This window comes from Oryx dammah, unplaced genomic scaffold (assembly GCF_014754425.2).
Source record: "Oryx dammah isolate SB20612 unplaced genomic scaffold, SCBI_Odam_1.1 HiC_scaffold_12, whole genome shotgun sequence".
Taxonomy (NCBI): Eukaryota; Metazoa; Chordata; class Mammalia; order Artiodactyla; family Bovidae; genus Oryx; species Oryx dammah.
In genome coordinates, this window is record NW_024070196.1 from 68203100 (window position 1) to 68217027 (window position 13928).

The following is a 13928-nucleotide window of genomic DNA, read 5'->3' on the forward strand; positions in this document are numbered from 1 at the left end:
GCTTCTTTGGCTTTACAAAGGTGTCAGTTCTCAACCTTTGAGCAGTGTCAAGAGTGGCTTAAGAGACTGAACAATGCAATCCGACCACCTGCTAAAATAGAAGACCTCTTCTCGTTTGCATACCATGCTTGGTGCATGGAGGTCTACGCCAGTGAAAAAGAGCAACACGGAGACCTGTGCAGGCCAGGTAGGCCTTTCTAAATGTGCAAATGGTGGCTTTACTGAATGACTGCTTGAGACACCCTTACAGGAAATGAGACTCCTAAAATTGACGTATTTATTAATCAGTGTACTTTTCACGGTGCACCCAGCATGTGCTCATCATTCTTTTAAGCTCATTATAAGGTGTTTTCTACTTTTCATGGGGAAGAATTGACATCCCAATTTACTGAGACTGACTAAAAATACTGAGGGTATGAGTGTTATGGAAACCCACTGGAAGGGAGCCATGAGTGCTGTTTGTGAAGACCTCATGTTAGAAGTGGCATTTGAGTAGGCTTTGAAGATTGGAAAACTGTTATTGATAATAGAATGGAGAAAAGAATTTTAGAGAAAGTAGCATTAACAAAGGTAGAGGTGTGAGGTAAGGCCACAGAATAATGGATTACAAAGTGACCTTTTGCTGTCTTTGAATTTTCAAGTCCTAGATAACCTTTTGTAGGTAATCTAGGAGTCTGGGTTCCAGACTTCCTGACTCCTTATGAAATCTTTGTCATACTCACCATGTTTCTCTCTCAAAAATGGCTCTGACCAAGTTCATGTCGTTTCTCTGTGTGTAATTTTCTATAAATTATGTGTTGCCATAAATAGAAGTTTGCTGATCTATCACTGAGTCTTAAAAGATATGTTCAGCTTGAAAACAATGACTTGAATTGCTAAGCTGTGAAACGATGTGAGCTTCCTTCTAATACGGTTTACTTTAGAGATTTTTTTCCTTTAAACCTCAATTTTCAATCCTGAACCTTCAGTCTTAACACTCCTGCTCTGGGTTGTGTTAAACATGTGAGGCTAATCTAACAAGGCTTGTATCCTTTTGTTCCCTGGCTCATTTACTGGTCAGAGCTTTTGGTTCATATGTTTAATTAAATCAGAGCAAACAGATATTTTTAAAGGTTCTTTATACTTTTGTTTGACTCTCATGACCTTGTCAAACGGTCAGAGTAGCCTGGTGTTTCTGTTTTGGGAGCCAGGGAAGTGAAGACTCAGAGGCAAAGCCTATTTCACAGTCCCACTCAATGAAACTATGAGCCATGACTAGGGCCACCCAAGACGAATGGGTCATGGTGGAGAGTTCTGACAAAACGTGGTCTACGGAGAAGGGAATGGCAAACCACTTTGGTATTCTTGCCTTGAGAACCCCATGAACAGTATGAAAAAGGAAAAAGATGTGATACTGAAAGATGAACTCCCTGGGTTGGTAGGTGCGTGATATGCTCCTGGAGAAGAGTGGAGAAATAGTTCCAGAAAGAATGAAGAGGCTGAGCCAGTGAAAACAACGCCCAATTGTGGATGTAGCTGGTGATGGAAGTAAAGTTTGATGCTATGAAGAACTGTATTACATAGGAACCTGGAATGTCAGGTCCATGAATCAAGATAAATTGGAAGTGGTCAGACAGGAGACGGCAATAGTGAACATTGACATTTCAGGATTCAGTGAACTAAAATGGGCTGGAATGGGTGAATTTAATTCAGATGACCATTATATGTACTCCTGTGGACAAGGATCCCTTAGAAGAAATGGAGCAATCCTCATAGTCAACAAAGAGAGTCTGAAATGCAGTCCTTGGGTGCAACCTCAAAATGACAGAATGATCTCTGTTTCCAAGGCAAACCATTCAATATCACAGAAATCCAAGTCTGTGCCCCAGCCACTAATGCCGAAGAAGCTGAAGGTGAATGGTTCTATGAAGACCTAAAAGACCATCTACAACTAACACCAAAAAGAGATGTCCTTTTCATCATAGGGGACTGAAATGCAAAAGTAGGAAGTCAGGAGCTACCTGGAGTAACAGGCAAGTTTGGCCTTGAGGTACAAAATGAAGCAGGTAAAAGGCTAACAGAGTTTTGCCAAGAGAATGCACTGGTCATAGCCAACACCCTCTTCCAACAACACAAGAGACTATGCATGGCCATCGCCAGATGGGCAACACCAAAAGTAGATGGATTCTATTCTTTGCAGCCAAAGATGGAGAAGCTCTGTACAGTCAGCAAAAACAAGACCGGAGCTGACTGCGGCTCAGACCATGAATCCTTACTGCCAAATTCAGACTTAAATTGAAGAAAGTAGGGAAAACCACTAGCCCATTCAAGTATGACCTAAATCAAATCCCGTATGATTACACAGTGGAAGTGAGAAATACATTCAGGGATTAGATGTGATAGAATGCCTGAAGAACTGTGGACAGAGGTTCCTAACATTGTATAGGAGGCCAGGATCAAAACCATCCCCAAGAAACAGAAATGCAAACAGGCAAAATGGCTGTCTGGGGAGGCCTTACAAATTGCTGAGAAAAGAAGAGAAGCAAGAGGCAAAGAAGAAAAGGAAAGATACATCCATCTGAATGCAGAGTTCCAAGGAATAGCAAGGAGAAAGATAAGAAAGCCTTAAGTGATCAGTGCAAAGAAATAGGGGAAAACAATAGAATGGGAAAGACTAGAGATCTCTTCAAGAAAATCAGAGATACCAAGGAAACATTTCATGCAAAGATGGGCACAGTAAAGGACAGAAACGGTATGGACGTAACAGAACCAGAGGATATTAAGAAGAGGTGGCAAGAATACACAGAAGAACTGTACAAAAAAGATCTTCATGACCCAGATAACCATGATGGTGAGACCAAGCACTTAGAGCCGGACATCCTGGCATGCAAGGTCAAGGGGCCCTTAGGAAGCATCACTACAAACAAAGCCTAGTGGAGGCGATGGAATTCCAGCTGAGCTATTTCAAATCCTGGAAGATGATGCTGTGAAGGTGCTGCACTCAATATTCGAGCAAATTTGGAAAACTCAGCAGTGGCTACAGGACTAGAAAAGGTCAGTGTTCAGTCTAATTGTAAAGAAAGGCAGTGCCAAAGAGTATGCAAACTACCGCACAATTGTACTCATCTCACATGCTAGCAAAATAATGCTCAAAATTCTCCAAGCTAGGCTTCAACAGTACATGAACCGAGAACTTGGAGATGTTTAAGCTAGATTTAGAAAAGGCAGAGGAACCAGAGATCAAATTGCCCAACATGTTTGATCATAGGAAAAGCAAGAGAATTCCAGAAAAACATCTTCATTGACTATGATAAAGCCTTTGACTGTGTGGATCACAGCAAACAGTGGAAAATTCTTCAAGAGATGGGAATACCAGACCACCATGCCTGCTTGAGAAATCTGTATGCAGGTCAAGAAGCAACAGTTAGAACCAGACATAGAAAAACGGACTGGTTCAAAATTGAGAAAGGAGTACGTCAAGGCTGTATATTGTCACCCTGCTTATTTAAGTTATATGCAGAGTACATCATGTGAAACGCCGGGCTGGCTGAAGCACAAGCTGGAATCAAGTTTACCAGGAGAAACATCATAGCCTTAGATATGCAGATGACACCACCCTTATGGCAGAAAGCAAAGAAGAACTAGAGAGCCTCTTGATGAAAGTAAAAGAGGAGAGTGAAAAAGCTGGCTCAACATTCAAAAAACGAAGATCATGTCATCCAGTCCCATCACTTCATGGCAAATAGATGGGAAAACAATGACAGACTTTATTTTCTTGGGCTCCAAAATCACCGCAGATGGTGACTGCAGCCATGAAATTAAAAGATGCTTGCTCCTTGGAAGAAAAGCTATGACCAACCTCGACAGCATATTAAAAAGCAGAGACATCACTTTGCTGACAAAAGTTCGTATAGCCAAAGCTATGGTCTTTCCAGTAGTCAAGTATGGATGTGAGAGTTGGACCATGAAGAAAGTGAGCACTGCAGAATTGCTGCTTTTGAACTGTGGTGTTGGAGAAGACTCTTGAGATTCCTTTAGACTGCAAGGAGACAAACCAGTCAGTCCAAAAGGAAATCAATTCTGCATATTCATTGGAAGGACTTAAGCTGAAGCTCCAATACTTAGGCCACCTGATGCAAAGAACTGACTCATTGGACATGACCTTGATGCTGGAAAGATTGAAAAGGCTGGAGAAGAGGACAACAGAGAATGAGATGGCTGGATGGCATCACTGACTCGATGGACATGACTTTGAGTAAGCTCCGGGAGTTGGTGATGGACAGGGAGGCCTGGCGTGCTGCAGTTCATGGGGTCGCAAAGAGTTGGTCATGACTGAGCAGCTGAACTGAACCGCAGGGTATTGACAGAGCCAGAACTTGAAAGCAGTTCTTGGTTATTGGGAATTGATTGTATGATGTGCTGTGGATATGAGGTGAAAAACAGGCAGCTGCCCTTGGGGAGCCTCAGGGAAAGTCTTAGGAATCTGAGCTTCCCACACGCCTGGTCAGCCAGGGGAACGAACCCACAGTGGTTCCCACAAGTCGACAACAAGCCTCGGAAGGTGATGAGAATGTGCCTAAGCGCTCTCATTTCATTCCCGTATCCGTTCCGTCTTTCTTTTTCCTTCTTTATATGCCATTGGGTTGTTTTCGTTTGTTTATGGGTCTTTTCCATTTTTTTTTTTTTTTTGAGTTTTTAAAGTAATTTTATGTCCAATCAAATTTGTGAATTTTACATGTATATTTGCTAAGTTTTTAGCCATTACATCTTTTTTTTAAGTTGTTTTTATTTGGCCACACCACATGACATATGGGATCTTAATTCCCTGTGAACGTCGCTCAGTCGTGTCTGACTCTGCGACTCCATGGACTATACAGTCCATGGACTGAGTTCTCCAGGCCAGAGCACTGGAGTGGGTAGCCTTTCCCTTCTCCAGGGGATCTTCCCAACCCAGGAATCAAACCCAAGTCTCCCGCATTGCCCTGACCAGGGGTCACGTCTGTGCTTCCTGCGGTAGAAGCACGGAATCTTAACCACTGGACAGCCAGAGAAGTCCCCGTTACATCTTTTCCTTTTTTTTAATGCAGATGTCTCAGACTTTACTCTTTGGCTGTGGTGGGTTTTCGTGGTTGTGCGTGGGCTTTCTCCAGTTGTGGCGAGCAGGGGCTGCTCTTCATTCCAGTGCACGGGCTTCTCACTGCGGTGGCTTCTTTCACTGTGGAGCACGGGTGCTAGGCGGGTGGGCTTCGGGAGGTGTGGCTCGCGGGCTCTGGAGCACAGCCTTGGGAGTTGTGGTGCACGAGCCAAGTTGCTCCGTGGCATGTGAGGTCTTCCCAGACCGGGGAAGACCAGGGAGTCTGTGGGCAAGGCGGAGTCTTTTTTTTTTCTTTTAATACTTACTCATTTTTGGCTGTACAGGGTGTCTGCTGCTGTGCAGTCTTTCCTTTGGTAGTGGCCAGCGGGGGCTGCTCTCTGTTGCAGTGTGCAGGCCTCATTGCCATGGCTTCCCTTGCTGTGGAGCATGGGCTTCAAGAATTCCAGCACCTGGACACAATAGTTGTGGCTCCCGGGTCCTGGAGCACAGGCTCATTAAATGTGGTGCTGCGGGTGCAGTTGCTGCGTGGCATGTGGCATCTTCCCGAATCAGAGATCGAACCTGCATCTGCTGCATTGGCAGGTGGATTCTTTAATCACTGAGTCACCAGGGAAGCCTCCCAGTATGTCTTAGGTATTAGATTGTTTAATCTCTGCCGTCTCCTTGGATAATGAAGTTATCGGGTGTACCCTGTTGTATTGTGTTAAGAAGTTATTGTGTGTACCTTGTATTATGTTATGTAAGAACTTTGATTTGTTTAAGGCTCTTAATTCCAAAAGGCATTCCCTAGTTTTGGGGCTTTAGTGTTCAGTTAACAGTGTTTTTAGTTTTAGTTAACAGTGTTTAGTTAACAAGGCTTGAATTTGACCTAACCTGTTTCTCTCACAACCACAGACTGCAAATTCCTCATCGTTAGGTGATTCCTTCTTTCCTTGATGATTTAGTTTCTTTAGGATTCGAGTCAGCTCTTAGAATATTCCTAAGGTGTTCCAGGTCAGACTTGCTCCTGTTTGTTGACTACAGCTGGCTTTGTCCTGAGCTGCAGTGGCCTTGGCTCCCAGCCCTTTTTTCCGTCTGCAGTTTCCTGCTTTTTTCATGGGTTTGTGGATGGAGGGGCATTTGGGGGGCAAAATACTGATTTAGGGACTAGAAAACCTGAATTCAAACCTGCATTCTGCCATTTAATCTTTGAAATGGCGCTGGGCAAGCCATGTGTCCTCTCTCTACTTCGGTTTCCTGTGTTCCTCAGAGTGTGGGACATTTTTCTTCTTCCTGCCCAGGCTGATCTGTATATTCTGAAAATCAGCTCTGTTTCAGTTCAGTGAATGCTTGAGTGCCTCCTAAGTGTCATGCTTATGAAAACATCTGGGAAAGTATGAATATGTAAAATGATACCATTGTAACTGATTGGAACTGACTCTATGACTGAAGGTTGTAGTTTGTTGTTACTACGTGTGTTCCACACTGAAGTCAACCTGCTACAAGTCATATGCAATCTTACTGAACTTCAGTGACTTGGCTTGAATACATGTGTATATGTATGCCTTTTTCTTTTCATATATTTTCACTGTGAAGTACAGAGGAAAACTCGCCCATGAAAAATACTGTGGTGGCGTTTTTAAAGCCAGTCAACCTAGTTCTTCTGTCTCTACCCAATATTGTTGAGTATTGGTAGTGGCTATAGCATTACTCACCAGTTAGGAGCAGACCAGACAACCACATTCTTTTAAGTCATCTTTAGGTGAGACAGCACCTGAAATGTTTCAGAGTCATGCCATTTTAAAACCTGCCCCAGGACATGAGATCACAGGCATAGACTCTGAAGGGTAGAAGTTAGTTTAGTCCTTCAGAAGTTATTAAAACCTTTTATGGACTCTTCTCTGCCTAGCCTGTTAAGAGTAGAATGTGTCAGAGAGGAGGGAAATGGGAAAATTATATCATTACCTGGTATTTGTGTAAATCTTAGTTTCTGACTGTTGAACCTGTCATAGTTAGCCAGCCATCCTGTGACCACGTTGCTCAAAGTCTTAATCTGTTTTGAAGGAAGTCTCCATAATGCTGTTGGAGTTCATTGCAAAACTCTTGACTGTGCTGTTAGCCCCATTTCAAAGTCTAAATAAGAATGGACGCAAGCTGTATGCTCCACACCCTTCTCGTTTCAGCTGTCTTCTTGGCGGTGGTTCTGGACGTGAGCGTTAATCTGGTGTCTGACGGATGGCTGGGCAGTCGAGTTGCTAGTGTAGTGGCGTCAGACCTGCCTCTCTGACTTCTTCTCTATGAATTGCCTGATAAGCACCTTTTGATTAACCCCGAACAGCATGACTCTGGGCTGTATACTGTTGTGCAGCTGCCTGTCTAGATGAAGTAAAAGCCCTTGTCAGCAGAGTCTGCTTTCCAAGTTTGACCGCAGTCCAGTAATTGTGCATCTAGACAACTGGACTGGGCCCTGTGTTCACATAAAAGAAGGGTTCTTCTCTCGATATTTGAAAATCTGGAGGCTGTTTCTCACCTTCTCTGACTCTGGTACTGATCTTCCTCACATCCTGGGTACAGGCCTGGCCCTTCTGCCCCAGGCCTTTAGGTTACATATAATTGTAGGTGTCAGTGAGTACTCAGAATCACCCCGGGAGCTAGACTTTTGGGGGGAAATTTTTATAGACTGCTGGTTGATAACTGTATTTAGGGTAGAGGGACTTACTGCTTTAAAGAAAAGTTTTTTTTCTCATTAAAATAATTGCTTGACTGTATGTAGTATAAGAAATACAAAACGTTAAAGAGGTACAGACTGTTATTTGGGGATGGGGAAGGCCCATAGGAAGGGTCAAAATGGAAATAAAAAGCAACAAATAAATTGGGGATCACAGCATATCTGATGTTGAATTGGTGGAGTATATGAGAATTCTAAGAGGGGAGTTCTTGAGGAAAACCCTGCAGTATTGGTGCTTGGCTTGCACTTGTCTGGCAGGGTGAGCAGAAGCCAGTTGAATTTCTCTGTGTATGTAAGGTCTGCTGCCCGGTTTTTTTTCAAGCAGTGGTTTTCAGACTGCAGGTTGTGATCCACCAGCGGGTCATGGAATCGAAGTTTTAAGAAATGAAGTAAGAAATGAAACACTTAGGATAGAAAACGTCAATGAGTCACACACACAGTAAGGGTCAGTATTGTTCTATGAAACTCTCAAAAAATACGTTGTATTGAATTGTGGTGTAAAACATTCTTACTATAGGTTGTGATGGTCGAATTCAAAGTTGATGAAGTCACTGCTTTAGAGAATACAAAGAGAATTTAAACTCATTCTTTGTTCTCAAGGAGCATGAAATAACAGATTTTTTAAAATGATGGCTACTCAGTATATGTTTGCAGCTCAGTTTCATGCTGGGAATGGGAATTCTAAACCCATTCTTGGGCAATGGTTCTATGTAGAAAACTATCTGAGGAGGAGGGGAGGGAGGTGGAGATGGTTACTCTTAAATTTATAGGATTCTATTTAGGGTGTCTGGGTATCCATTAAGATAGAAGTACTAATGTAAATGACCACTAAGTAAATACCTTTTTACATTTTTCAGAGACTTGGAACTATATTCCAAGTTGGGAGAAAACTTGTCATTAATTAATGAACTTGAAAGTTGCCATAGTTTTACAGCTTTTGTATTGTGATTCTAAGTGAAAAGACTCCCTGTCGAATTCTTGATGGTCACCATTCCTTACAGTTTGTAGACAGATGGCACTCCCAATTTAGATAGCTTTTTCCTGTTTGAAAGATTATATCACTTTTAAAACTTTGCCAGAATGGAATAGATTCAGTTGATTATTTCCTCTTGCATCTCTGAACCTCATCTTTTTATAGCTCTCCTTCAGGAAACATACAGTACCTAGTTTAAGCTCAAGAAGAGCAGTTTAAATGGGAAATAGTTTTATAGACTTGTCCTTCATTCACGTAGTTGCTGTTTCCTATTCTGAAGTTCTTCTCCCGGGGAGAGCAAAACTCGGATCACCAGTGCTGGCTGTTTTGTGCTTTCGTTATTGTAGTTTCTCCCAGAGCCCACCAGTGTTTATTTTATAGCCTATAATGCTATGTATATGTTAGAGGTTCTGCTGAGTGGTTTGTTTTGTTGTTTGTTCTTTATAAAATTACTGTTCTAGGACTGTGTTCTCATGGAAGGAAATACTTCAGATTTAATGACTTTTATATTTGGTTCATTTCTGCCTGTGTATCTCGCTGTCTTAAGGAAGAAGGAGCCAAATCCATGAGGGCAAATGTAGGCAGGTTATACTTGTTTTGGGTGGATATTCTTACAAATGCTCGGCGTTCTAGTTAGAAGTATGGTGTTTCTTGAGATTCCTGGATACAGGCAGTTAAAGTCCTATGATCTTTTATTTATTTATTGGCTGTGCTGGGTTTTTGTTACTGCTTGGCTTTTCGTGGGGGCTATTCTCTAGCTATGGTGCACGGGCTTGTCTTTGCAGTGGCCTTTCTTGTTGCAGAGCATGGGCTGTAGAAGTGCAGGCTTTCAGTAGCTGGCAGCTTGTGGGTTCAGTAGTTGCGACTCTGGGCTCTGGAGCGCAGGCTTCATAGCTGTGGCACAGAGGCCTGGCTCTTCCGAGGCATGTGGGATCTTCTTGGACCATGGATTGAATTCGTATCTCCTGCATGGGCAAGCAGATTCCTTACCACTGAGCCACCAGGGAACCCCATGGTCTTTTAACTGCAATTCTGTAATCTATAAGGTTCTGAAAATCAAAGATTTTAATTTTATTTGGTGATTTGACTTGATCTGAGCTAGCTATTTGCTGCTTTATTTAACCCACTTAGTTTGAGTTACCCATGTATTTCACTGTAAAGATGTTAATGTTTGTTTAATGCTTTTGCGATCATTAACCCAGTGTTTCCAACAAAGATCTGTCTAGTCAAAGCTATGGTTTTTCCAGTAGTCATGTATGGATCTGAGAGTTGGACTATAAAGAAAGCTGAGCGCCGAAGAATTGATGCTTTTGAACTGTGGTATTGGAGAAGACTCTTGAGAGTCCCTTGGACTGAAGGGAGATCCAACCAGTCTATCCTAAAGGAGATCAGTCCTGAATATTCATTGGAAGGACTGATGCTGAAGCTGAAACTCCCAATACTTTGGCCACTTGATGCCAAGAACTGACTCATTTGAAAAGATGCTGATGCTGGGAAAGATTGAAGGCAGGAGGAGAAGGGGATGACAGAGGATGAGATGGTTGGATGGCTTCACCAACTCTATGGACATTGAGTTTGAGCAAACTCCAGGAGTTGGTGAAGGACAGGGAAGCCTGGTGTGCTGCAGTCTATGGGGTTTCAAAGAATCGGACATGACCGAGCAACTGAACTGATAATACGTATACCACCTTAAAATCCAGAAAGCTCGATTTCTGAAATCTGGCCCAGAGGGTTTCTCGTGAGGAGTTACAGATCTATATTACTCGTCTTGGTGAACTTACTGATTTTATTTCTTATGTGTACCATCAGTCTGAGTGTGGAAATAGGAAGCTAGCCAGTATAGTGACAAGAACATGGGTTTTGGGATCAGACAGAGCTGCCATAATAATCTCCCCAGTCTGTTTTATCCTCTGTAACATGCACTCAGTGATACTGCCCTTAAATTTGATAGTAGTGATTAGATGAGATATTATTAATTCCTTTTTCCTTTTTTAATTTATTTTTAATTGAAGAGATAATATTCTTGATCAGAATTAATTTCCTCATTTTTTTAATAGTCTTATCCCAGCAGGAGATTTTTTTAAAAACTAAATATGGTATTTATTACAATACTTTAAAAAACTAAGGGTACCAGTGCTTTTATTCCACCTGTTTTGCAAAATCATACTCATTTCTTTCTCCTGTCTTTGGTCCCTAGGGGAACATGTAACGTCAAGGTTTAAAAACGAAGTGGAGCGGATGGGTTTTGATATGAACAACGCCTGGAGGATTTCTAACATCAATGAGAAGTACAAGTGAGTTGTATTTGGTCCCTGTGGACAGCTGCTTTTTCAAGAAACTCCAATTCTCATGTGGCAGAACATTTGAATTTAAAATTTTTCTTCAAAACAGTTTTATTTGTTAAATATAAGTGCATGATTTTCAGAGTACTTGTTGAGCCTTCTGTTTCCATTGCTATCACTGGAGTGGAAAGAGATTCTTACTTAGTAGGATCCTGGAGTCTTCCTTCCGGTCCCCTCCAGGCCTCTCTTCTGGCACATGTACGTCTAGATACCTACAGACATGCAGTTTCTGTTGTCCTCATCACTACTTGATAAAACACTTAGGAGCTGGTTTTTACGTACTTTTACCCCAGATCGTATGAAAAGGCTTAAGTCTTATTCTGTTCAATTCATTGATCTAAAACTAATGTCATAGCTATGATTGTGTAACCTTTAAATATTAATGTAACCATTATTAAATATTTCCTTGGAACATATAAGAACTTTGATAGGGAAGGGCAGTTAATTAACTGTGATTTTGGTGATTCAAATTTCTATAAAATGAAAGAAAATTGTCCAGAATTTTTAAGTTAACGTTTCCTTCTCCTCTTAAGTTTCCCTGCAGCAGTTAGAGACATTAATCGCTCTGGTATCTTTCCAGCTGCCTCAGATTATGATAGCTATTTTCTTGGACTGTTTGTGGGTAGCCATCAGAGCATTTCATTTTTTTGCTGGAAAAACTACAGCTAATTACTATATACAGCTCTTAACATGGACCTTGGCCAAGGAGGTGTTGCCAAGAATCAGGAGCTACAGATGTGTCATGCCTTGGCCTGTTCTCAGCTGACAAGTCAAAGGAGAGAATCAAGGTGGGAGGGGGGTCCTCAGGGAGCCTGAGGCTGTGACAGGCTTTGCTCACGTGTAACCCACCTTTCCTATACTGGAGACTGCTTATCTGCCAAGTGAGCAGCTCACACTTGGTGAAGAGCTGACTACTGGGTAGTGTAATACTTAGAGGACAGGAGTATAGTGATCCAAATATTGAGTGACATAAGACAAACAAAACACCTACTAATATTTTCCCTAATGAGAACAGCTTTTTAAAACACAACACTGTAAGTCAACTGTAAGATAAAATAAAATAAGATAAAATAAACACTGGCTTCCCCCCCCGCCTTGAGTGTAGTTCTGAAGTGTGTTTTATAGAAATGATGATTAATAGCATACTCACATCACTGACTTGGCTTAATGGGGCTGTGATGGTGTATGCAGGTGGGGCTGACCCGCCATGCTGCATCTGTATTCCCACAGCTGCACCTGTCACCTACAGTCAGGACACCTTGTTTGGTTCACATCAAGCAACACGTTAGTAATCCTACGAGGTCTCTGGGAAGTTGAAACTGTGGGCTCTTGCACTTCTTATGTTTCCCTGAAAGACTGAGGGCCTGGTAGAGTAACACAGACTTCTACCTCTGCAGTTAAGCTGGGTACCTGTGTAGTTAGAAATGACCCATACATCGGTTACAGCAGTTACAGTAGAGAGAGTGCCTCTCAACTCCCTTTTTTCATTGATTGTTAAGATGGCCAGATTTCTAAAAGGCAGCACCAAGTGGAACAATCCAAGATAGTATCACTTGAGATGTATAACACTTAGGGCAGCCCACTCCATTAAGCAGGGCGGAACTTCGAGTCTTGCTCCTTGCTGCCTTTGTAACTGGCTTTGGGGTAGCTTGATGCACACCCTTACCCTGGCTCACTCGAGTCTCTCCTCCTCCTTCCCTTCTCCCTCTTCCTCACCGTCCCTGTTAGGCTGTGTGGAAGCTATCCACAGGAGCTCATAGTGCCTGCCTGGATCACTGACAAAGAACTGGAAAGTGTCGCAGGCTTCCGGTCCTGGAAGCGTATCCCTGCTGTCGTCTACAGGTGAGGAGGCCTGGGCAGGCCCAGCTTGGTCTGTGCTGCTGCCCAGCGCCTTTGGTCTGTGCCTCTGGCGCTGCTAGCCTGGGGGTGGGGCGGGGCTGCTTCAGGGAGCTCTCCAGGCTATTGCGTACTTCCTTATTGTTAAAGTTGCTCATCCAGTCATGTACCGGTCAGTACTTCACTGGAACACTGCCTGATGATTCAGTTGACACTGAAAAGAAAATTTTGGTTAAAAAAATGGCTGGATTTGCTATTTCAGGATCCTTCTGACATTGTTTTTTAAAACCGTTTATTCATTATGTCTGCGCTGGATCTTCGTTGCTGCATGGACTTTCTCTGGTTGAGGCGAGTGGGGTCTGCTCTCCAGTTGCGGTCCACAGACTTCTCATCGCAGTGGTCTCTCTCGTTGCGGAGCTTGGGCTCTAGGTCAATGGCCTTCAGTAGTGGCTCCCAGGCTGTAGAGCACAGGCTCAGTAGCTGTGGCACAGGGGCCTTAGCTGCTCCATAGCCTGTGGGATCTTCCAGGACCAGGGATCGAACCTGTGTCTCCTGCATTGGCAGGCACATTTTTTACCTCTGAGCCATCAGGGAAGCCCTCTTCTGACATCCTATGGGAAGATAACGTAGTCACTGCTTTTAGCTTCGGTTGATGACCTTTGGATTGAGAGAGATGAGTCCTGGAAAGTGAGAATGGGGAATGTAGATTTGTGATTGTCTTTGTGGTTGAAATATTGCCACATGGAAGAAGTTTGTTTTGAGAGGGAGCATTTAGAGAAGGCTAGCACTTGGCTGGTTAGAAGATACTAGAGATTAGAGGCAGGAGAGTCAGGGGAGCCAAATTCTAGAAGGGGTGGTGGTGTGGTAACAAGCACAGGTGTTAGAACGCAAGTCTTCTCTCTGACACGCCTTGCTGTGGCACCTTGAGCAAGTTCCCTAACTGACCTCAGTCTGTTCCCGTGATGTTCTCAGTTCACAGGTATGCTGTGACATCTG

At 43.0% G+C, this 13928-nt stretch overlaps 1 protein-coding gene across 10 annotated transcripts in view; it reads left to right on the forward strand.

Moving 5' to 3' along the window:
• Positions 1-13928, forward strand: part of MTMR3 (myotubularin related protein 3) — a 126597-nt gene that overhangs the window by 89236 nt on the left and 23433 nt on the right. For 9 of the 10 annotated variants that reach the window (XR_005722987.1, XM_040251025.1, XM_040251031.1 and 6 more), the window contains 3 exons: positions 21-187; positions 10952-11048; positions 12825-12938. Coding sequence is in view for 9 of the 10 variants with exons in the window: in XM_040251025.1 (XP_040106959.1) it covers positions 21-187; positions 10952-11048; positions 12825-12938 (378 nt within the window). In the remaining variant the exon portion in view is untranslated. The remainder of the gene's footprint in view (positions 1-20; positions 188-10951; positions 11049-12824; positions 12939-13928) is intronic. The other variant, XM_040251033.1, reaches the window with a different exon arrangement.